The sequence below is a fragment of the Natrix helvetica genome (assembly GCF_964273705.1).
Source record: "Natrix helvetica genome assembly, chromosome: Z".
NCBI lineage: Eukaryota > Metazoa > Chordata > Lepidosauria > Squamata > Natricidae > Natrix > Natrix helvetica.
Genome location: NC_138554.1, coordinates 4,098,365 through 4,122,368, shown reverse-complemented (window position 1 = coordinate 4,122,368; position 24,004 = coordinate 4,098,365). Strand labels below are relative to the sequence as shown.

Genomic DNA, 24,004 nt, shown 5'->3' with positions numbered 1-24,004 from the left:
ACAGTTGGCAACCAAGAATTGGTGCGGCCCCAAAAGTTGTGCATCTTTATCAAGCGAAGAACTGAGAATGAGTTTGAAGAATTGGCAGGTACCCTATGCTACTTTCCCTCAACTTTGGGAACATTAAGAGAGGTGGACTTCAACTCCCCGACTCCCCCAGCCACATCGAATTCCTGGAGTTGAAGCCCACACCTCTCGCACGTTCCCAAGGTTTGAGAAACACCATTCTGTGCTGCCTTAATAAAGCAGAATTTCCCCCGTCTTTTGAATGAAGGAAAGACAGACGTGTAAATAATTCTAGGTAAAATCGGTTTCTCAAAACTTTTACAACTTTAGGGACAGGTGGACTTCAACTCCCAGGATTCCTCAGCCAAATGTCCACACGTCTTAACAGTTTCCTCGTTTGAAAAACTCCAGCTTAGATCCTGACTATCAGAAGGTTTTAGCAGGGCGAAACAAGGTGTTGTGTGGCCAGTCGACTGCCGCCCCCCCGCCAGCAGTCGAATCAGAGGACGAGGAGGCGTGAGAATCAAGGTCAGCATCAAGGCAACCTGGGAGCTCCGAGGGGGAAGAGGGAATGGAGCAGTCAGAGAGACAGAAGCGGAGTCTGGGCCGTCCGTCAGACCTCAGATAGTCAACAGCCGCCAGGTCTGGAGGTGGCTGATGAGGAAGAGGAGGAACACCTGGGTCCTGACGACTATTCATCTCCCGGAGGGATTTTTGCCGGGGCTGCCAGTGCTACCATATTTTTTGGAGTATAAGACGCACTAGAGTATAAGACGCACCAAGGTTTTGAAGAGGCAAATTTTTAAACAAAGTTTTTGCACTCTGCAAACCTCCCCAAAACGGCCCGTTTTTCATGAAAACGAGCCAGATTTTTGTCAAAAAAAGGCCCTGGATAGACTTTAGGAAGCTTATAGAGTGCTCCTGAGGGCTGGGAGAGCAAAAAAATGGTCCGTTTTTGTTCGTTTCTGCCCTCCCCATCCCCCAGGAGCTCTCTGAAAGCCTCCATAAGGCTACGCACAGCCGTTTTGGTGAAGGGGGCGAGGTTTTGGGAGGCAAAAAAAAGCTGCATTCAGTGTATAAGACGCACCCAGATTTTCAGCCTCTTTTTTGAGGAAAAAAAAGGTGCGTCTTATACTCTGAAAAATACGGTACTGAAAGGAACCCTTTGAGTTCATTTCAGAGGGTTTTTCATGTTTGGGGAGCTTGTTCAGAACACAAGGATTTCAAAATCATGTCCCCGTATTGTTGCGAGGTGGGCAGGGAGGCAAGAAGGAAGCAATCCAGATGTTTCGATTTTTTAATTGTGTGACACATTTACTGCGCATCCTTTCACGGTCCTCAAACGAGATGTGGCCTCTTTCAGTCTTTGTTTAATTCGGTCAGCACCCACCGACGATTGTGAATAATTTCTTGCAACCGGGTGTATTCTTTTACTAACTCCTCAAATTCCGGCCCCAGGATCTCGTAATTCGAAAGGATCTTGCGGGAAGTGGCTAGTGCTTGTTCCTCCTGGCTCAAGTCGCCCTTCAGTTTGTCCCTGGAGAAGAGTTAAAGAATGGAGAAAGTCCTTGACTTACAACAAGTTCATTTAGTGACCGTTTCGAAGGGACCCCGGCCCTGAAAAAAAGTGACTTAGGACAGATTTTGGCAGAGTAATGACCGTTCAAGGTAGGGGTGAAATGGTCCCGGTTCGCCGAAACCATTAGTAAAAAAATGTTTTAAAAAGGTTTTTAAAAGTTCTGAACTTTTTTGTAAACTTTTAAAGCATTTTTTTTACTACCGGTTCGGGCTAATAGGTAGTAAAAAAATGCTTTTAAAAAGTTTTTTTAAAAGGTTCCCACAATTGTTTGGCACAGTTGATTGTCACAGCTAATCATCAGAACGTTTTTAAAAAAAAAAACTTTTTAAAGCATTTTTTACTATTGGTTCGGGCGAATAGGTAGTAAAAAAATGCTTCAAAAGTTTTTTAAAAGGTTCCCGAATCGTGTAACATGGCTGATTGTCACAGCTGATCGTCGGAACTTTTTTTAAAAAACTTTTAAAAGCATTTTTTAAAACTACCTGTTCAGGGAAATAGGTAGTAAAAAAATGCTAAAAATAGCTTTTAAAAAGGTTCCCACGATCAATACAATACAATACAATACAATAGTAGAGTTGGAAGGGACCTTGGAGGTCTTCTAGTCCAACCCCCTGCCTAGGCAGGAAACCCTATACCGTTTCAGACAAATAGCTATCCAACATCTTCTTAAAGACTTCCAGTGTTGGGGCATTCACATCTTCTGGAGGCAAGCTGTTCCACTGATTAATTGTTCTCACTGTCAGGAAATTTCTCCTCAGTTCTAAGTTGCTTCTCTCCTTGATTAGTTTCCACCCATTGCTTCTTGTTCTACCCTCAGGTGCTTTGGAGAATAGTTTGACTCCCTCTTCTTTGTGGCAACCCCTGAGATATTGGAAGACTGCTATCATGTCTCCCCTAGTCCTTCTTTCTCTTAAGCTAGACATACCCAGTTCCTGCAACCGTTCTTCATATGTTTTAGTCTCCAGTCCCCTAATCATCTTTGTTGCTCTTCTCTGCACTCTTTCCAGAGTCTCCACATCTTTTCTACATCGTGGCGACCAGAACTGAATGCAGTATTCCAAGTGTGGCCTTACCAAGGCATTATAAAGTGGTATTAACCCTTCACGTGATCTTGATTCTATCCCTCTGTTGATGCAGCCTAGAACTGTGTTGGCTGTTTTGGCAGCTGCTGCACACGGCTGGCTCATATTTAAATGGTTGTCCACTAGGACTCCAAGATCCCTTTCACAGTTACTACTACTGAGTAAGGTATCACCTATACTGTACCTGTGCATTCCGTTTTTGTTGCCTAAATGTAGAACCTTACTCTTTTCGATCATTTGGCATGGTTGATTGTCACAGCTGCTCGTCGGAACTTTTTAAAAACTTTTTTTAGCATTTTTTTAAACTACCGTTTTGGGCAAATAGGTACTAAAAAAATGCTTTAAAAAAGTTTTGAAAAAGTTCCGACGAGCAGCTGTGACAATCAGCCGTGCCAAATGATCGTGGGAACCTTTCATTCCATTCTATATTTTCTTTTCTTTTCTTTTCCATTCCATTCTATTTTATATTTTCTATTCTGTTCTGTTCTGTTCCATTCATTTCCATTCCATTCCATATTTTCTACTCTGCTCTGTTCTATTCTAGTTCTGTTCTGTTGTTCTGTTCTGTGCTATGATATTCTAATTCTATTTACTGTCGTACCCTCCATATTTTCTATTCTATTCTATTCTATCTTTCCATACCATTCCATATATTATACTATGCTATGCTATTCTACCATTCCATTCTATTCTACCTTTCCATTCCATTCCACATATTATTCTATTCTATTCTATTCTAACTTTCCATTCCATTCCATATTCTATTCTATTCTATTCTACCTTTCCTTTTCATTCCATTCCATATATTATTCTATTCTATTCTATTCTATTCTAACTTTCCATTCCATTCCATATTCTATTCTATCATTCCATTCCATTCCATATATTATACTATGCTATGCTATTCTACCATTCCATTCCATATATTATTCTATTCTATTCTATCTTTCCATTCCATTCCATATATTATGCTATGCTATGCTATTGTACCATTCCATTCCACATATTATTTTATTCTATTCTATTCTACCTTTCCATTCCATTCCATTCCATTCCATTCCATATTCTATTCTATTCTATCTTTCCATTCCATTCCATTCCATATATTATGTTATTCTATGCTATTCTACCATTCCATTCCACATATTATTTTATTCTATTCTATTCTACCTTTCCATTCCATTCCATATTCTATTCTATTCTATCTTTCCATTCCATTCCATATATTATACTATGCTATGCTATTCTACCATTCCATTCCATATATTATTCTATTCTATTCTATCTTTCCATTCCATTCCATATATTATGCTATGCTATGCTATTCTACCATTCCATTCCATATATTATTCTATTCTATTCTATCTTTCCATTCCATTCCATATATTATGCTATGCTATGCTATTCTACCATTCCATTCCATATATTATTCTATTCTATTCTATCTTTCCATTCCATTCCATATATTATGCTATGCTATGCTATTCTACCATTCCATTCCATATATTATTCTATTCTATTCTATCTTTCCATTCCATTCCATATATTATGCTATGCTATGCTATTCTACCATTCCATTCCATATATTATTCTATTCTATTCTATCTTTCCATTCCATTCCATATATTATGCTATGCTATGCTATTCTACCATTCCATTCCACATTATTCTATTCTATTCTACCTTTCCATTCCATTCCATTCCATATATTATGCTATGTTATGCTATTCTACCATTCCATTCCATATATTATTCTATTCTATTCTATCTTTCCATTCCATTCCATATATTATGCTATGCTATGCTATGCTATTCTACCATTCCATTCCACATATTATTTTATTCTATTCTATTCTACCTTTCCATTCCATTCCATTCCATATTCTATTCTATTCTATTCTATCTTTCCATTCCATTCCATATATTATGCTATGCTATGCTATTCTACCATTCCATTCCACATTATTCTATTCTATTCTACCTTTCCATTCCATTCCATTCCATATATTATGCTATGTTATGCTATTCTACCATTCCATTCTATTTTATTCTACCTTTCCATTCCATTCCATTCCATATTCTATTCTATTCTACCTTTCCATTCCATATTCTATTCTATTCTATTCTACCTTTCCATTCCATTCCATTCCATATTCTATTCTATTCTACCTTTCCATTCAATATTCTATTCTATTCTATTCTATTCTATTCTACCTTTCCATTCCATTCCATTCCATATTCTATTCTATTCTACCTTTCCATTCAATATTCTATTCTATTCTATTCTACCTTTCCATTCCATTCCATATTCTATTCTACCTTTCCATTCCATATTCTATTCTATTCTACCTTTCCATTCCATTCCATATATTATTCTATTCTATTCTAATTTTCCATTCCATTCCATATTCTATTCTACCATTCCATTCCATATATTATTCTATTCTATTCTATTCTATTCTATTCTAACTTCCCATTCCATTCCATTCCATATTCTATTCTATTCTACCTTTCCTTTCCATTCCATTCCATAGTCTATTCTATTCTATCTTTCCATTCCATATATTATGTTATGCCATGCTATGCTATTCTACCATTCCATTCCATTCCATTCCATATATTATTCTATTCTATTCTATTCTATTCTATTCTATTCTATTTCATCCCATTATCAACTCACCTGATCATTCGATGCACGGTCACTATCTCAGGAGTATAAGTTTCCGACAGGATCTTCAGCTCCTCGAACCTAGAAGAAGCAAAATACCGTAGTGGGGATTGGTAGATTTCTATTCCTACCAGAAAGGAAGGGCCTTTGGGCCAGCGATCGGCCTATTTGGAGAAGGCTTTCTAGAAACCAACCCTTCTTGAGCTTCTCTTGATCAACACACGGAAAGTTGCCCTTCAGAGGAAAAGTCCATTAGGAGTGTTTTAAACTGGGAAAACGGATGTTAAGGAATCGACCGTTTTTGGCCTTCCAATTCAAAGCTCACCGTATCTTTAGCAACAAAGCGCTGCATTTAATCTCCATATACTGGGCGTTGACCTGGTCCACTTCGGATTGGGCCCCAAGGCGAAACTCACGGGCCAATCGTTTCAGGAGGCTCAAACAACGCAACAGGACCTGAAACGAAAGAGGAACAAAAATGCAAAGTTGTTGTTATTGTTAGTTGCGAAGTTGTGTTTGACCCATCGCGATCCCATGGACCATGTTCCTCCAGGCCTTCCTGTCCTCTACCATCCTCTGGAGTCCATTGAAGCTCACGCCGACTGCTTTGGTGACTCCATCCAGCCACCTCCTTCTCTGCCGTCCCCTTCTTCTTCTTTTGCCCTCAGTCTTTCCCAGCATGAGGCTCTTCTCCAGGGAGTCCTTCCTTCTCATTAGGTGGCCAAAGTATTTGAGTTTCCTCTCCAGGATCTGGCCTTCTAAAGAGCAGCCAAGGTTGATCTCCTCTAGGACTGACCGGTCGGATCGCCTTGCAGTCCAAGGGACTCAACATTTAACAACCATACGCTAACATAAGCTAACTAATTTTAACATGTTACTATTCTTGGGCTTTGACTCCCCCTTTATTAAACCAACTTTGAATAAAATGTAACATTCCTTATGCCTTCATTCATAAGCTCACTGAAATTTTTTAGTCCGGTATTTGTTTTGAATATAGTCAATCCATCTTCTCCAGTCCAGCTTGTACATCTCATCCGAATGGTCCTTCAGATACGCTGAGATTTTGGCCATCTCTGCTAAGTTTACGACTTTTAACGTCCATTCTTGGATGGTGGGCAACTCTTCCTTCTTCCAGTATTGCGTCACCAACAATCTTGCTGCCGTCGTTAGGTTCAAGATCAGATTAGTCTCTATAACAGTACAGTCTGAAACTACGCCTAACAAAAACAACTGGGGTGTGAACTTTATCCTCTTTTTCAAAATATTTTGAATAACCCACCATATTTTTATCCAAAATGCTTTAACTTTTTTACAAGTCCACCAAATATGGTGGTACGTGGCACCAGCACAGTCACATCTCCAACATTTACACCACCACAGCAGAGTTGGAAGGGACCTTGGAGGTCTTCTAGTCCAACCCCCTGCCTAGGCAGGAAACCCTATACCGTTTCAGGCAAATGGCTATCCAACATCTTCTTAAAGACTTCCAGTGTTGGGGCATTCACAACTTCTGGAGGCAGCTTCTGTTCCACTGATTAATTGTTCTAAATATGTGTTATGTCTATGTGTTGTTGTAGAGGATGACTGAAATGAATCTCAGGAAACCTGCCACAACTTAACAACTATTCATTTTGTGACTGCCCAAAGTTGCAACAGCACTGAAAAAAGGGACTTCCAACCGTTCCTCGCACTTACGACTGTCGCGACATCTCCACGGTCACATGGTACTAAACCTCAGGCACTTGGCAACCGCCATGTATTTAGGATGGTTGCAATGTGACAGGGTTGTGTAATTGCCATTTGTAACCTTCCCAGCTGGCTACCGACAGGCAAAGTCAAGTGGGGAAGCTGGTCTTACTTAACAACCATGCGATTCACTCAACGACTTCAGTGATTCGCTTAATAATGGTGGTAGAAAAGGTGATAAAATCGGGCATGACTCACTTAACAACTGACTTGCTTAACAACGGAAATTCTTATCCCAACTGTGATTATAAGTCAAGCATTACCTGTATTTGTAATCCTGAGCAAACATTTAGATTGTAGATTCGGATACATACAGGCTAGCCTTTTTGGATCTAAGTGCCATCTGTACAGCATCTTGTAGAAGTTCTCTCTCATGTTCTGAGCTTGTGTAAATTAATTTACACGGCGCTCAGCCTTCCTTAGGGTCCAACCTTTCACAGCCATCCATTGCAACTGGGAAAACCACAGCCTTGACTATACAGGTTGTGAAAGTTGGTCATTAAAAAAGCAGGAAATGCAAAGAGACAAATCAGAAAGGGAAGTGCAAGACCCTCTTTAAGTTATTGTACACACTCATCCCTTGCACAGGTCAATCTGGTGCGACAACTGCATCCTTTCCTGGAAGGTTCAAGTGAACCAATTCGCTTCAGTGGCGAAGTGCTGGGCTAATCCCTAGGAGGCGGGGAGTTCTAGTCCCACCTTTGCCATGAAAGCCAGCTGGGTGATTTTGGGCCAATCACCACGATAGATAGATAGATGATAGATAGATAGATAGATGATAGATAGATGATAGATAGATGATAGATAGATGATAGATAGATAGATAGATGATAGATAGAGTGACAGACAGACGGCACATAGACAGACAAATGATAGACATACATACATACAGAGACGGCAGATAGATAGATGATAGAGAGACAGACAGACAGACCCAGCAGATAGACAGATAGATAGACAGATGAGATAGATAGATAGATAGATAGATAGATAGATGATAGAGAGACAGACAGACAGATCCGGCAGATAGACAGATAGACAGACAGACAGAGAGACGGCATAGATAGACAGATGAGATAGATGATAGACAGACAGGCAGAGATGATAGATAGGTAAGACAGATGAGATAGATAGATAGATGATAGACAGACAGAGACGGCAGATAAACAGATGAGATAGATAGATAGATGATTAGATAGATAGATAGATAGATAGATAGATAGATAGATAGATAGATAGATGATAGACAAATAGGCAGATGGATGGATGGATGACAGACAGACAGACAGTGGTTGTTAAAGTGCTGGCCTAGAAACCAGGTGTTTGTGAATTCTAGTCCGACGTTAAGCCACCCAGCGTACCTCACCGAGTCCTTGTGGGTAAAATCCCATAAGATTTTGTGGGAGGAAAAAGCCGTATCTGGTATGTTTGCCTTGACTTACGATAAGCAATCATAAAAGAGGGATCAAAACCCAATCGAATTAAAAAACAAACAAACCAAAAACCTCAATCTAGGCGCCGTCCTGACGAAATAGGGAGAGCTGCAGCCCTTTGAACAGAGTTTGTTTCGTTGGTGACAGATGCCCCCAGACTCCTGACGGAGGTGAGGGGGGACGGATTTCATAGCGAGGATTCCAGAAGCCCAGGATATTTGATCGGAGATCAAACCATCACCGGCTTTTTCGAAAATGCAAACAGGATTTATTTTAGAAAACCCGAGCGCAGACTGCAGACTTTAAAAGGCCGCTGTTTATAAAAAGCTTACCCTAATCTCGGAAATTCCCGAAAGAAATTGGAAGTTCTTTATCCTGAGCAGAATTCTTAGGACAGGCCAGAATTATTATTATCATTATTTTTGGCGCCCATTACCTGGGGATAAGCCGCTTTCTGCTGCTCCAGATATCCGACCAGCTCTTCCTGCTGAGCTCTGGCCTCCTTCAGATGCTGCTTCTCGGTGGCTAGACTCTCCGCCAAGGCGCCGAGCATTATCATCTGGGCCGCGGCTCCAACGTTATCTGCCGGGAGCAAATTCGGAGGGGACGAGAGCGACAGATTCAACAGAGCGGGAGATAGGAGGTATTTTTTTTTAAAAAAAAAAACAGATTGAAAAAACAGATGAACAGAGTTGGGAATGGACCTTTGCTTTGGACTCTGATTTAATTGTGGATGCTATTTGGAACCCCGATATTAATCCGAATCTGAAAAAGCTTCCCAGTTTCCCCCACCCAGTTGAAAGTTCAAGATCTTGCCCCCCACGCCCACAAGCCCATCCCATGATCCAATCTTCCACTGCCATGCTGGCAGTTCCACCCATCCAGTTCCGGTCAGGTGCAGAGGTGCCAAAGACAAAGGATGACCTTGGTTTTCTAGAAAGGAATTTTGTTTCGACTACATAGCATCTAATTCCGTACAATCCCCCCTCCCGTTTTCCCACAATGGAAAAGACATAATAGAATAATAGAAAGGGTGGCAGGTCAAAGATCCAAGAGGAATATAGCTGCAGGCAGCTGGTAGGGGTGTCGAAGTCAAGGCCCGTGGGCTGGATCCAGCCCGCGATGTGGTCGGATCTGGTCCCCGCAAGGCCGTCCTGGGAAATGGAAGGGGCCAGCCCGCGTCGCCTCAGCCTGGTCTACCCAATGTAAAGAGGACCATCGGCACAGCAGTTTGGGGAGGGGTGTCAAGCTGGCCATGCCCACCCATTGGCCACGCCCACCCAGTCTGCCCTGGCCACCCAAGGTACACCAACAGCCCTGGTGCAGCTCTCAATGAATTGGAGTTGGACACCCCTGTTGTAGGTCATCTAACCCAGCTCCCTCTGCCCAAGCAGGAGACCACACACCATTTCTGACAGATGGCAGTCCTCTCTCTTCTTGAAAGCCTCCAGGGATGAAGCTCCCACAACTTCCGAAGGCAACTTCTGTTCCATGGGTTGATTCTTCTCACTGTCAGAAAATGTCTCCTTATTTCCAGGTTGAATCTCTCCTTGGTCAGTTTCCATCCATTATTCCTTGTCTGGACGTCAGGTGCTTTGGAGAATAGCTTGACCCCCTCCTCTCTGGGGCAGCCCCTCAAATATTGGAAGACTGTCCTCATGTCCCCCCTGGTCCTTCTCTTCACTAGACTAGCCAGGCCCAGTTCCTGCAACCGTTCATCGTGTGTTTTAGCCTACCGTCCCCTCTTCTCTGCACTTTTTCTAGAGTCTCAACATCTTTTTTTATAGTGTGGTGGCCAAAACTGTACTCTAGGTGTGATCTTACTAAAGCTTTATAGAGTGGTATTAGTACCTCTCTTGATCTTGATTGTATCAGTCGAGTTTTATAACAAAGATGTTGAGACTCAAGAAAGAGGGCAGAGTTGAACAGCCAAGGTGATTAGGGGACTAAAACATACGAAGAACGGTTGCAGGAACTGGGGATGTCTCGTTTAAGGAAAAGAAGGACCAGGGGAGACATGAGAGCAAAGGGGCTGCCCCAGAGAGGATGGGGTCAAGCTATTTTCCAAGGCACCTGAAGTCCAAACAAGGAAATAATGGATGGAAACTGACCAAGGAGAGATTCAACCTTGAAATAAGGAGAAATTTTCTGTCCGTGAGAAGAATCAACCCATGGAACAGAAGTCTCCTGCTGGGTGGGTGGGGTGGGGGAGGTTGGACTAGATGACCTACAAGGACCCTTCCAACTCTGTTAATCTGTACCTGTACATTTAGTTTTACTTGTCAGGTTTTTTTTTAAAAATGGCCTCCCTCTCACACCTGGGACTCTAGCCTGCGCCCACCATGGCCGTCTTCCTCCAGGTCACCCCGTATGTACAATAATTCCAAATTTACCACTCTCGGGGCGATAGTAACTGAGCACATCCAAACATTTGGCCTTTAGAAACTTCTCCACCTCGGCTGGGAGCTGTTTCTGCATTTGTTCCAGGTCCTAGAGAAATACAGAAAGAGAAATATATTCCTTTCTCTGACATCTATCTATCCATCGAGAGAGAGAGAGAGAGACAGACAGACACACACACCGTATGTCTGTCTATCCATCTATCTGTCTATCTATATCCTATCTACCTACCTACCTGTCTGTCTGTCTGTCTATCTACCTACCTATATCCTACCTAACTACCTACCTGTCTATCCATCCATCCATCCATCCGCCTACCTATCTATCTACCTACCTACCTACCTATATCCTATCTGTCTGTCTGTCTATCTATATCCTATCTACCTATCTATATCCTACCTACCTACCTACCTACCCATATCCTATCTATCTATCTATCTATCTATCTATCTATCATCTATCTATCTACCTATATCCTATCTACCTACCTACCTACCTACCTGCCTGTCTGTCCGTCCATCCATCCATCCTTCTACCAACCTACCTACCTGTTTGTCTATCTGTCTGTCTATCTATCTACCTATCTGTCTGTCTATCTATATCCTACCTACCTATCTATCTCATATCTACCTACCTACCTACCTACCCATATCCTATCTATCTATCTATCTATCTATCTATCTATCTATCTATCTATCTACCTACCTACCTATATCCTATCTACCTACCTACCTACCTGCCTGTCTGTCTATCCATCCATCTACCAACCTACCTACCTGTTTGTCTATCTGTCTGTCTATCTACCTATCTGTCTATCTATATCCTACTTACCTACCTACCTACCTACCTACCTACCTACCTACCTACCTACTTATATATCTACCTACCTACATGCCTGCCTGCCTGCCTATCTATATCCTATCTATCTATCTATCTATCTATCTATCTATCTATCTATCTATCTATCTATCTATCTATCATCTATCTATCATCTATCTATCTATCTATCTATCTATCTATCTATCTATCTATCTATCTATCTATCATCTATCTATCATCTATCTAGAGAGAGAGAGAGGATATAGATAGATAACTTCAAATTTATCCCTTCTCTCCAGGATTAGATAGTCCTTGACGTACGACCACAATCCGGCCCAAAATTTCCGTGGCTACACAAGACAGTTGCGAGAGTGAGTTTCGCCCCATTTTTCAGGACCTTCGGGATCCGGCGAAATCGTTGCGGTTCTTCAGTCAGGAACAACAGTTATTAAATTAATCTGGCTACCTCGTTGACTGTGCTGGTCAGGTGGCGGCAAAATAGGAATCACGCGTGCTCCGGGACGCTGCGACCGTCATAAATACGAGTCGGTTGCCAAGCACCTGGATTTTGATCAGTTGATCAAGAGTTGTGTGAGAGTGGTGCAGTGGCCTAGAGGTGGAGCTCTCGCCTCAACAATGAGGAGGCTGAGAGTTCGATCCTAGGTAGAGGCAGATATTTCTCTCTCTGGGCACAATGAGAATATATCAGCTGAACAAAACTCCGCATTGGCAACAGGGAAGGGCATCCGGCCAGTAAACACTCTGCTACCTTCATTCAGCTGCCCAGACTCCACTCCGCAAGGGATTATGAGGTCGTTAAACAATGATGATCATGAAGAGTTATGCGAAAGAAGGTTGTAAGTCATTTTTTTCATGGCCATTGTAACTTCGGTCACTAAACCAATCGTCGTTAGTCAAGGACTACCTGTATTAGGGATGTCATTGCAGGCAATGTTTCTCTGCTCAGAATTAAGAATTTTAGGCCTATTCTTTGTCGGGGGTATCCATTTTTTGGAAAACACAAACGATGAGTCATTTCACACAACCCAAATGGATTGAAACTTGTGATATTACAAGCAGAGCTCAAACTACAACCGTAACAGAGTCTTGTCCACCACGGTCGTAAACCGAGGCAGTCGTAAAATGGGTCGGTCCCGTGACCGACCTGGTTTTGCCTTTTTTGAGGGGGCCACTAAACGAATCTGCGGTCGTTAAGCAAACCAACGGTGCACAAAGAGCACGGTGTAATTGAATAAATGTCAACTTTTGGCAACGGCGTTGTGAAAACACAATTCTTAGATGCTGTCAATGGCTGCCATGTTGCCAGGTTCGGTCATGTGACCGTGGAGACCAAGGTGTCGGAACTTTGAATCTGGATAAGAAGTAACCCGGAAGTAGATCCGTCGTAACTTTGGTCGTCAATTGAGAACTTGTAGTCTCAATCCAATTAGATCCACGTTGTGGCTAAATAGGAATGAAGCAGCAGGGAATATTATATAGTCCTCGAGTTATGACACTTCACTTAGCGACCCTTTGACGTTACAATGGCGCTATTAAAAAAAGTGATTTATCAGCATTTTTCACACTCACGACCACTGCATTATCCCCCCCCCGGTCACAGTAATCAAAAATTCAGACGCTCGGCAACTGTCTCGCGTTTACGACCACGGCCGCCTCCAGGAGTCACGCGACCCCCTCTCCCTTTGGCGACCTTCCGACCAGCAAAATCGACGGGGAAGCCAGCTTCACTTAACGACGGTGCTCCTAACTTAACCGCTGCCGGGATTCACTTCGCAAGGCAAGCCGCGAAACGGAAGCAAAAGTCACTTCGCCGCGCTCTCGCTTTGCGCCGGAACATTGGGGGGGGGGTCGATTCTGGTTGTAAGTCAAGGACTGCCTGTAGAGCAAAGAAAACTTGATTTTTTTGCAGGTTCAACAGAGCACAATGGATGGGGATAATTAGAACTGCAGAAAAAACAATGGCTACTAACCTGCTTTCAATCAAGGACCTGTATACTGCACGAGTCAAAAAGAGGGCTGTGAAAATATCTACAGACCCCTCGCATCCTGGACATCAATTGCTTCAACTCCCACCTTCAAAACGACGCTATAAGGCACTGCACACCAAGACAACTAGGCACAGGGACAGTCCCCCCCCGCCCCCCCCCCGAATGCCATCACTCTGCTAAACCACTAAATTCCACAACATTGTCATAATACCTACCAAGACTGTATTACTATTCTTCTTTTCTTCCTTCCTTCCATCTATCTCTCCCCACTTATGAACTATAACCATGTTGCTTGTATCTTTACCATTTATATCGTTTTGTTTGTTCCCATACTGGGATTTTGATTGCTTCTTAGTGACCTCTGAGTATCACTAGGTGTTGTATCTTATGATTCTTGAGGAATGTATTCTATTTTATTTTTCTTTATGCACACTGAGAGCATACGCACCAAAGACAAATTCCTTGTGCGTCCAATCACCCTTGGCCAATAAAGAATTCAATTCAATTCTAATCCACAGTCTACTCAATTTTATTCCCTTTACGATTCTATTTCATATTCTACTCTATTCCATATTCTACTCTATTTTATTCTATTTACTATTCTTTCATATTCTACTCTACTCTATATTCAATTCTATTCCATATTCTATTTTATTCTATTTACTATTCTATTCTTATTCTATTCCATATTCTATTCTATATTCTATTCTATTCCATATTCTATTCTATTCCATATTCTATTCCTAATCTATTTCTTATTCTAATCCATATTCTACTCTATTTTATTCTATTTATCATTCTATTTCATTTTCTATTCCACATTCTATTCTATTTACTATTCTATTCTTATTCTATTCCATATTCAATTCTATTCTATTTATTCTATTCTATTCCATATTCTATTCTATTCCTATATTCTATTCTATTCCATATTCTATTCTATTCCTATATTCTATTCTATTCCATATTCTACTCCATTCTATTTACTATTCTATTCTATTTACTATTCTATTCTATTCCTATTCTATTCCATATTCTATTCTATTCCTATTCTATTCTATTTACTATTCTATTCTTATTCTATTCCATATTCTACTCCATTCTATTTACTATTCTATTCTATTCCTATTCTATTCCATATTCTATTCTATTCCATATTCTATTCTATTCCATATTCTATTCCATATTCTATTCCTAATCTATTTCTTATTCTAATCCATATTCTACTCTATTTTATTCTATTTATCATTCTATTTCATATTCTATTCCACATTCTATTCTATTTACTATTCTATTTTATTCCTATTCTATTCCATATTCTATTCTATTCCTATTCTATTCTATTCCATATTCTATTCTATTCCTATATTCTATTCTATTCCATATTCTACTCCATTCTATTTACTATTCTATTCTATTCCTATTCTATTCTATTTACTATTCTATTCCTATTCTATTCCATATTCTATTCTATTCCTATTCTATTCCATATTCTATTCTATTCCATATTCTATTCTATTCCATATTCTATTCTATTCCATATTCTATTCTATTCCATATTCTATTCTATTCCTAATCTATTTCTTATTCTAATCCATATTCTACTCTATTTTATTCTATTTATCATTCTATTTCATATTCTATTCCACATTCTATTCTATTTACTATTCTATTCTTATTCTATTCCATATTCAATTCTATTCTATTTATTCTATTCCATATTCTATTCTATTCCTATATTCTATTCTATTCCATATTCTACTCCATTCTATTTACTATTCTATTCTATTCCTATTCTATTCTATTTACTATTCTATTCTTATTCTATTCCATATTCTACTCTATTCTTCTCCTAATCTATTCCTTATTCTAATCCATATTCTATTCTATTTTATTCTATTTACTATTCTATTTCATATTCTATTCATTCCATTCCACATTCTACTCCATTCTATTTACTATTCTATTCTATTCCAAATTCTATTCTATTCTATTCTATTCTATTCCATATTCTATTCCTATATTCTATTCTATTGTGAAGAAAACTTGATTTTTCGCAGGTTCAACAGAGCCCAATGGATGGGGAAAGAAAAGAGTCGGCCCTTACTTGGCGAGCAGGGAGAAACTCGGTTAAATGTCGGGTTTCCAGGCCTAAGACAGACGGACGGGCGTTTGGCAAGGACGAATGGAGATCAAGCATCCGTTTCAACTCCGCTACCAGCAGCTGCTGTTCCAGGGTTTCCAGGAACTTGAGGGCAGGAAAAGAAGATTTAGGAGAGGGGGGGGGAGAAAAAGAGAAGATAAATAAACTTCACCCAACCAGAACCTTTCCCTCCAGACAACACAGTTAAGCCGTAAAATGTCTGGCTGGCTGAGTCACCGAGCCAAAGACAAACAAATTTGATCGAGCCTTGTGTGAAGTTGCCCGTCGGGTTAAAACAAAACAAAAAAACCCACAACGGAGCCTGGGCTTCGCTTGGCGATTTGTGTGACGACGACGATGTTGCCGAACGGCCTTGTTTCGTTACAAGGAACAGTTGAGCCGTGTTTGACGGCCGTCGTTGTGGCTCGCCAGCGGCCAGCAGAGCTGCCAGACAGTGAGGAGGGTTGGGGAGGAACATAGGCCAGTCCTGGAGTCTGGGGAAGGCTCTGACGACGGCTCTACGTTGGAATCAGAGATGGGGCCGAGGCCGTCTGGCAGTGATCAGTTGCCTTCGGAGCTAGGCAGCAGTGAGGCAGAGGAACAGCTGGAGCCTGTTCCCAGTGTGCGCCTGCGCAGAGCTTCCAGGAGAAAAGAATAGCTAGGAAATCCGGGTCGACTTGGGAGCAAAGCCACAGGTGGACGGTGAATGGCCCCTCCCAGAGGGAATAAAAGAGGAGCGACAGGGGAGTGGAGTTTGCAGGAGACCATTAGTTCACTTAATTGGTTCGTGACTCTCTGAGACTCTCTTGCCAAGTTTTGCAGATATCGGCCAGCTTCCGCGACAGTCCGAAACTTATCAGAAAACCCGGATAAAGCTGTGCCACATTGTCGCGTTACAGCTCATCCTTGACTTACAACTGTTTGTTTAGCGTCCGTTGGAAGTTACTATAAGCACTGAAAACAAAGCTCTTTTCACTCTCTCTCCTCTTTCCCCCTTTCTCTTCCCTTCTTTCCTCTCTCTCTGCCTCCCCACTCTTTCTCCCTCCTCTTTCCCCCTTTCTCTTCCCCTCTTCTTTCTCTTTCTTTCTATCTCTTTGCCTTCCCACTCTTTCTCTCTCCTCTTTCCCCCTTTCTCTTCCCCTCTTCTTTTCCTTTCTCTCTGCCTCTCCCCCCTCTCTCCTCTTTCCTTTTCTCTTCTCCTTCTCTCTCCTCTTTCCCTTTCTTTCTTCCTCCTTTCTCTCTTTCAGTCTCCCTCTCTTTGCCTTCCCACTCTTTCTCTCTCCCCTTTCCCCCTTTCTCTTCCCCTCTTCTTTTCCTCTTTCTCTGTCTCTCTCTGCCTCTCCCCCCTCTCTCCTCTTTCCTTTTCTCTTCTCCTTCTCTCTCCTCTTTCCCTTTCTTTCTTCCTTTCTCTCTTTCAGTCTCTCTCTCAGCCTCCCCACTCTCTCTCTCCACTTTCCCCCTTTCTCTTCCCCTCTTCTTTTCCTCTTTCTCTGTCTCTCTCTGCCTCTCCCCCCTCTCTCTCCTCTTTCCTTTTCTCTTCTCCTTCTCTCTCCTCTTTCCCTTTCTTTCTTCCTCCTTTCTCTCTCTTTCAGTCTCTCTCCCTCTGCCTCCCCACTCTCTCTCTCCTCTTTCCCACTTTCTCTTCCCCTTTTCCTCTTTCTCTGTCTCTCTCTGCCTCTCCCCCCTCTCTCTCCTCTTTCCTTTTCTCTTCCCCCTCTTTCTCTCTCCTTTTGCAGGAAACAATTCATTCGTTCGTTTGTTCGATTCGTTTCAAGAGTGTGAAGATCTGTCCGTGAATCTGAGAGACTCTGTGCCCGGTCTTTCCTTGCACAGCACCTCCTTTGGAAAATATTTACAGGGCAGCTTTCCAAGATAGATGAGGTCCGTGGTCATAAATTCACCTTTGAAATATTGGTCTTCGCTGAAGGTGAACGAGAGGAGTTCGCATTCGTTTAATCAAAGGGGTTTGGTCAGGACCAGGACTCTGCCTCCTGCTTTTTGGGGAAAAACAGTCATAGCTACGGCCCTCAATTATTGATGGCTCTGAGCTACGGCCCTTAATTACTTTTTTAAATTATTTTTTAAGCCTGTTATTTTTAATCCTAGCTTTTCTCGGAGGGATTTCAAAGGATGCTCGGGAGGGTTGGCTCTCATTTTTATCCCGGCGGCCAAAGAAACAGCTCGCTCGACAGGCCTCTGGGACCGCAACTCAAAAGCTTATCGATGGAAGAGAGTATTGGTAGCTCGGGGTTCAAATGAGGGGCCTTTTGGTGCTCTCGGTGGGGTGTTTTATTTTCTAGACATTTTACTACCAAGCTAGGTAACATTATCACTTCTAGAAGGGAAAGAGGCTTGTGGAGAAGAGGAGGAGGATTGTGGGGTCCCCGGTGGTCTCTGAGCTTGGTTGTTATTTTGCAGACATTTCGTCATTAAAATAAAATAAAAAACATTAGCAGTACAAGTGAGTAAGGCTTATGGAGAGGAGGAGGAGGAGGAGGAGGAGGAGGAGAAAGGAAAGGGAAAGAGGAAAGGAAAATAGACGAAAGGAAAGGAGGAGGAAGAGAAGAAGGGGGGAGGATGAGAAAAGAAGATGGAAAAGGAGGAGGAGGAGGAGGAAGGAAAGGAAAAAGAAGAGAAGGAAGAGGGAGAGGGAGAGGAGGAGAAAGAAGAGAAGGGGGAGGATGCGAAAAGAAGGAAAAGAAGGGGGGAGGAGGAGGAGAAAGGAAAGGGAAAGGAAGAAAAGGAAAAGAGGAAAGGAAAGGAGGAAGAGAAGGGGAGGATGAGAAAAGAAGAAGGAAAAGGAGGAGAAAGGAAAGGAGAAAGGAAAGGAGGAAGAGAACGAAGAGAAGGGAAAAAGAAGAGAAGAAAAAGGAAGGGGAGAAGGAAGAAGGGGGAGTATAAGAAAAGAAGGAAAAGAAGGAGAAAGGAAAGGGAAAGGAAGAAAAGGAAAAGAGGAAAGGAAAATAGACGAAAGGAAAGGAGGAGGAAGAGAAGAAGGGGGGAGGATGAGAAAAGAAGAAGGAAAAGGAGGAGGAGGAAGAGGGGGAAGGAAAGGAGGAGGAAGAGGAGAGAAGGAAGAGGAGGAGGAAGAAAAGGAAAAAGAAGAGAAGGAAAAGGGAGAGGGAGAGGAGGAGAAAGAAGAGAAGGGGGAGGATGCGAAAAGAAGGAAAAGAAGGGGGAGGAGGAGGAGAAAGGGAAAGGAAGAAAAGGAAAAGAGGAAAGGAAAAGAGGAAGAGAAGGGGGAGGATGAGAAAAGAAGAAGGAAAAGGAGGAGGAAGGAAAGGAGAAAGGAAAGGAGGAAGAGAAGGAAGAGAAGTGAAAAAGAAGAGAAGAAAAAGGAAGGGGAGAAGGAAGAAGGGGGAGTATAAGAAAAGAAGGAAAAGAAGGGAGAAGGAGGAGAAAGGAAAGGAGGAAAGGGAAGCGAAGGGAAGGAAAGGAAAAGAGGAAAATAGACGAAAGGAAAAGAGGAAGAAGAGGAGAGAAGGAAGAGGAGGAGGAGGAGGAAGAGAAGAAGGGGGGGGAGGATGACAAAAGAAGGAAAAGCATGAGGAGTATATATGCCTACATAATATATATCCAATTTCCTAACCAAGGAACCACTAAGAACATTCCCACCAAAACTCACAGGGCAAGGCCACTCATCTTCACTTCCACTGATGATGTTACCTAGTTGGGTAAGGAGATGTCTGCAAGAAAACCAGCAAAAGCTCAGGGAGCACCAAGCCATCCTCCTCCTCCTCCTCCTCCTCCTCCTTTTGAGGCCTTCCAATAAGGGGGGGACGCTGAACCACCAGGCTGATTAAACTTCCATCCAGGGCAGCGATTCCCGTTAACGTCCGTGTCCCGTAAAACGGGGCAAAACTCACTTCCGCCACGTCTCGCTCAACAACGGAAACGTCGGGCTCAACCGTGGTTCGTAAGCGAAGGACCCCACCCCACCCCTCTTTTCCCCCCGCAGGCTTCTTATTACTAACCAGATCCAATTTACACAGAACGTAATTACTGAGTTTTGACAGCAAAACCCTCCGGCCAAACCAATTCATTTTCCTTCCGCTTTTCTGCTCCGTTGAGGTGAGGCCTCCAAAGCTGCTCTGCGCCCGGCGGTTTAGTTGGCACCGCTTGCCCAGCGAACGGCTAACACTCCCTCGCTCTCACCAACCTGACGGCCGGCTTCGTCGGCCGTGTTATCCCCAAACACGGGTTTCTTTGCCCGGCCTTACTTTTCTGTCCTGGGGGGTGGGATCGGCGCCCGGCTTCATCAAAGCTTCCTGCAGGAGCCGATGCATGGCTTCCCACTTTAACCAGTTGGCACGGTGCAGGTGCATTTCTTTCCTGGCCTGCAAAAAGGAGAGGAGGGGGAGGAGAGAGGGGGAGGGGGAGGAGAAAAGGTTTGAATAAAGGCAATGGGCACTCGCTCAATTCCATTAAATAGCCACTGGCAGGAATGGCAGGCCAAGCCAGTCCCCGGGCTCCGGCCGGGATTATCTTCCCAAGCGAGGAGACACCATCTTTGACTGAAAAACAGCAGTGGTTCTTTTTTTTTCTTTTCTGGAGCTGGCTGGCGATCACTTCTCGTTTTAGGGTGTGGGGCGTGCATAAACATGGAGGAAAAGGGAGAGACAGACAGACAGACAGACGGACGGTTGATAGATGGATATATAGATAGATGGTTGGTTGGTAGGTAGGTAGGTTGATAGATAAGATAGATAGATAGATAGATAGGTAGGTAGGTAGGTAGGTAGGTAGGTAGGTAGGTAGGTAGGTAGATAAGATAGGTAGGTAGGTAGGTAGGTAGGTAGGTAGGTAGGTAGGTAGGTAGGTAGATAAGATAGATAGATAGGTAGATAGGTAGGTAGGTAGGTAGGTAGGTAGGTAGGTAGGTAGGTAGGTTGGTTGGTTGGTTGATAGATAAGATAGATAAATAGATAGATAGATAGATAGATAGATAGATAGATAGATAGATAGATAGATAGGTAGGTAGGTAGGTAGGTAGGTAGGTAGGTTGATAGATAGATAGATAGATAGATAGATAGATAGATAGATAGATAGATAGATAGATGTAGCTGTAGACGATAGATGTAGACGAAAACAAATAGATGTGTATGGATCTATACTAGTCTCCCTTTATTTTATCAGCACAAATACAACACAACATATATATATATATATATATATATATATATATATTTAGATATACATACATACATAATGCATGCATGTATACATGTATACATACATACATATATTGTGTTTATTATGTCAGTCTGTCTCTCTCTCTAGATGGATGGATGGATGGAGATAGATAGACAGAGAGATAGATAGATAGATAGACAGACAGAGAGATAGATAGACAGACAGACAGATATGTAGATGTGTGTCTTCTCTCTGTCTCTGTCTCTCTCTAGATGGATGGATGGATAGATATATGTAGATGTGTGTATTAATGTCTGTCTGTCTCTCTAGATCAGTGTTTCTCAAACTTGGTGACTTTAAGTCCTGTGGACTTCAACTCCCAGAATCCCCCAGCCAGCACAGCTCGCTGGGGGATTCTGGGAGTTGAAGTCCACAGGACTTAAAGTCACCAAGTTTGAGAAACACTGCTCTAGATGGATGGATGGATGGGTAGATATAGATATGTAGATGAGTATATATCTGTCTATCTGTCTCTCTCTAGATGGATGGATGGATAGATGTAGATAGATAGATGATAGATGACAGACAGACAGATGGACGGACGGACAGACAGAGACAGATAGACAAAGATAGGGATATTACCCATCTACCGTGTTTTCCCGAAAACAAAACCATGTCTTAGATTATTTTTGGCTCCAAAGGACACATTAGGTCTTATTTCCTGGTTAGGTCTTATTTTTGGGGAAATACGGCACTAAACGCATCCACCTGGCTGACAATCTTAACTTATTTTGGGGACAGGGTTTCTATTACGAGCATCCTGAAAAATATAATGCTATATTTTTAGATATATCTATATAATCTATATCTATATCTATGTTGCATTTGTGCTGATAAATAAATAAAGGGAGAGTAGTATAGATCTATTTCAAGCTATTTAGCTCTCATCAGCTAGCCATACCTTTACTGGGAACCGGTATTGTGTCACAAACCCTGGTATGCCCAAATATGGGAGGAAACATACAGCTTCCCTTCCCTTCCCTTCTGGCTAGCTGATGAGAGCTAAACAGCTTGAAATAGATCTATACTAGTCTCCCTTTATTTATTTATCAGCACAAATGCAACACAAATGTAACAAAGGCAACATTAAAAAAATGGCTTTCTGCCTGGATGGCTCCTAGGGGGAGCCGAAAGAGAGAAAAGGGAAACAGTATGCTCCCTCCCATATTTGGGCATACCAGGGGTTGTGACACAATACATACATACATACATACATACATACATACATACATACATACATGTCTGTCTGTCTGTCTACCTATCAACCTTAGATAGGTAGATAGACAGATACAGGCAGAAAAAGCTAGAGAGAAGGATAGAAAGAGACATACACAGATGTAGATAGACATAAATTGATTGATAGAGATAGAGATACAGAGATATAGTAGATAAAAGTCTAAAAGAGAGGGGAGGCCAGAGCGCTGGAGCACTGGAAAACAACCTGAGAAAATGGACCTTTGGCTGTTTTCAGGGTGTTTTTTGGGACTGTTTTTGGCTCAAAACCAGCAGAAAAACAGCCTGAAAATGGCCCGAAAAACAGCCAAAAAACCAGGCATGCACCCACCGACCAGCTGGTCCCCGGATTTACGGCATGCGTTCCAGTTTTGGGCATGCGGTGCCGAAATTATTTGCCTCGACTGGTGTCGGGGCTCCTGCTTGGGTGGGGGGTTGGACTAGATGACCTACAAGGTCCCTTCCAACTCTGTCCATCTGTTAAAGACTACCTGTATGCCGACCGTTAGCCACTTCCTTGCCCCCACCGCCACCTGTCCTCTCACCTCTTCCAACGGTTTGGCCAAAGCGATGCTCATCCCTGAAGGGTCGATGTGTTTTTTGAGGCCCGTCAGGAGGTTAGCCAAGCCAGGATAAGTAGAGAGATCATCATCGGTCAAGGAGCAAGGGGGAAGATGGCTCCTGCAATCTGCGGAAACAGAAATGGCGGAGGGGGGGGGGGGGAAGAAAGAAATAGGTACCGTATTTTTCGGAGTATAAGACGCACTTTTTTTCCTCAAGAGGCTGAAAATCTGGGTGCGTCTTATACACCGAATCCGGCACTTTTTGCCTCCTGAAGCCCTGCCCCCTTCACCAAAATGGCAGTGCAGAGTCTCTAGGAGGCTTTCGGAGAGCTCCCCAACTGGGGAGGGCAGAAATGAGCAAAAAATGGGCTTTTGTGGGCCCCCCATAGCCCTCAGCAGCACTCTATAAGCCTCCATAAGGCTATGCATGCAATTTCTTTTACAAAAAATGGGCGTTTTTTGCTCGTTTTTTAACCCCCCAGGAGCACTCTGCAAGCCCCCCCCCCCGGCTATTCATGCCTTTAAAAAAATGGGCCCGTTTTCGCGAAAAATTGGCCGTTTTGGGGAGGTTTGCAGAGTGCAAAAACTTTTTTGTTTTTCCCCTTTTGGAAAGCTGTTTAGTTAGTGATTGATGAGAATTAGATTGATCGAGTGCTTTGCCAGCAGAAACAAAGTCTTAAGTGCTGCAGATTGTCAGTGATTTCCTTCTCCAGCCCGTGGATAAATACACCTGGGAACATCTACCTACCTACCTACCTACTCTCTCTCCCTACCTACTGTATTTCTCTCTCTCCCTATCCCTCTATCTACTTACCTACTCTCTCTCTCTCTCCCTACCTATCTACTGTATTTCTCTCTTTCTATTTCTCTCTCTATCCCTTTATCTACCTACCTACACTCTCTCCCTACCTACCTACTGTATTTCTATCTCTCTCTATCCCTCTACCTACCTACCTACCTACCTTCCTACTCTCTCTCTCTCTCCCTACCTATCTACTGTATTTCTCTCTCTTTCTATTTCTCTCTCCCTCTACCTACTGTATTTCTCTATTTCTCTCTCTCTATCCCTTTATCTACATACATACCTACCTAACTACTCTCTCCCTACTTACCTACTGTATTTCTCTTTC

General features: G+C 42.5%; 1 protein-coding gene across 1 annotated transcript; it reads right to left on the bottom strand.

Annotated features, from left to right (window-relative positions):
• Positions 1-1,289: 1,289 nt before the first annotated feature.
• LOC309381624 (HAUS augmin-like complex subunit 4) lies at positions 1,290-23,276 on the bottom strand. Its single transcript, XM_081932821.1, has 8 exons — positions 22,857-23,276; positions 20,106-20,222; positions 15,850-15,990; positions 10,908-11,004; positions 8,951-9,096; positions 5,661-5,791; positions 5,348-5,416; positions 1,290-1,543 (listed from the first exon to the last, which is right to left on the bottom strand). The coding sequence occupies exons 1-8, from the start codon at positions 23,259-23,261 to the stop codon at positions 1,366-1,368; spliced, it is 1,284 nt and encodes a 427-aa protein (XP_081788947.1). The 5' UTR covers positions 23,262-23,276; the 3' UTR covers positions 1,290-1,365.
• Positions 23,277-24,004: the final 728 nt, after the last annotated feature.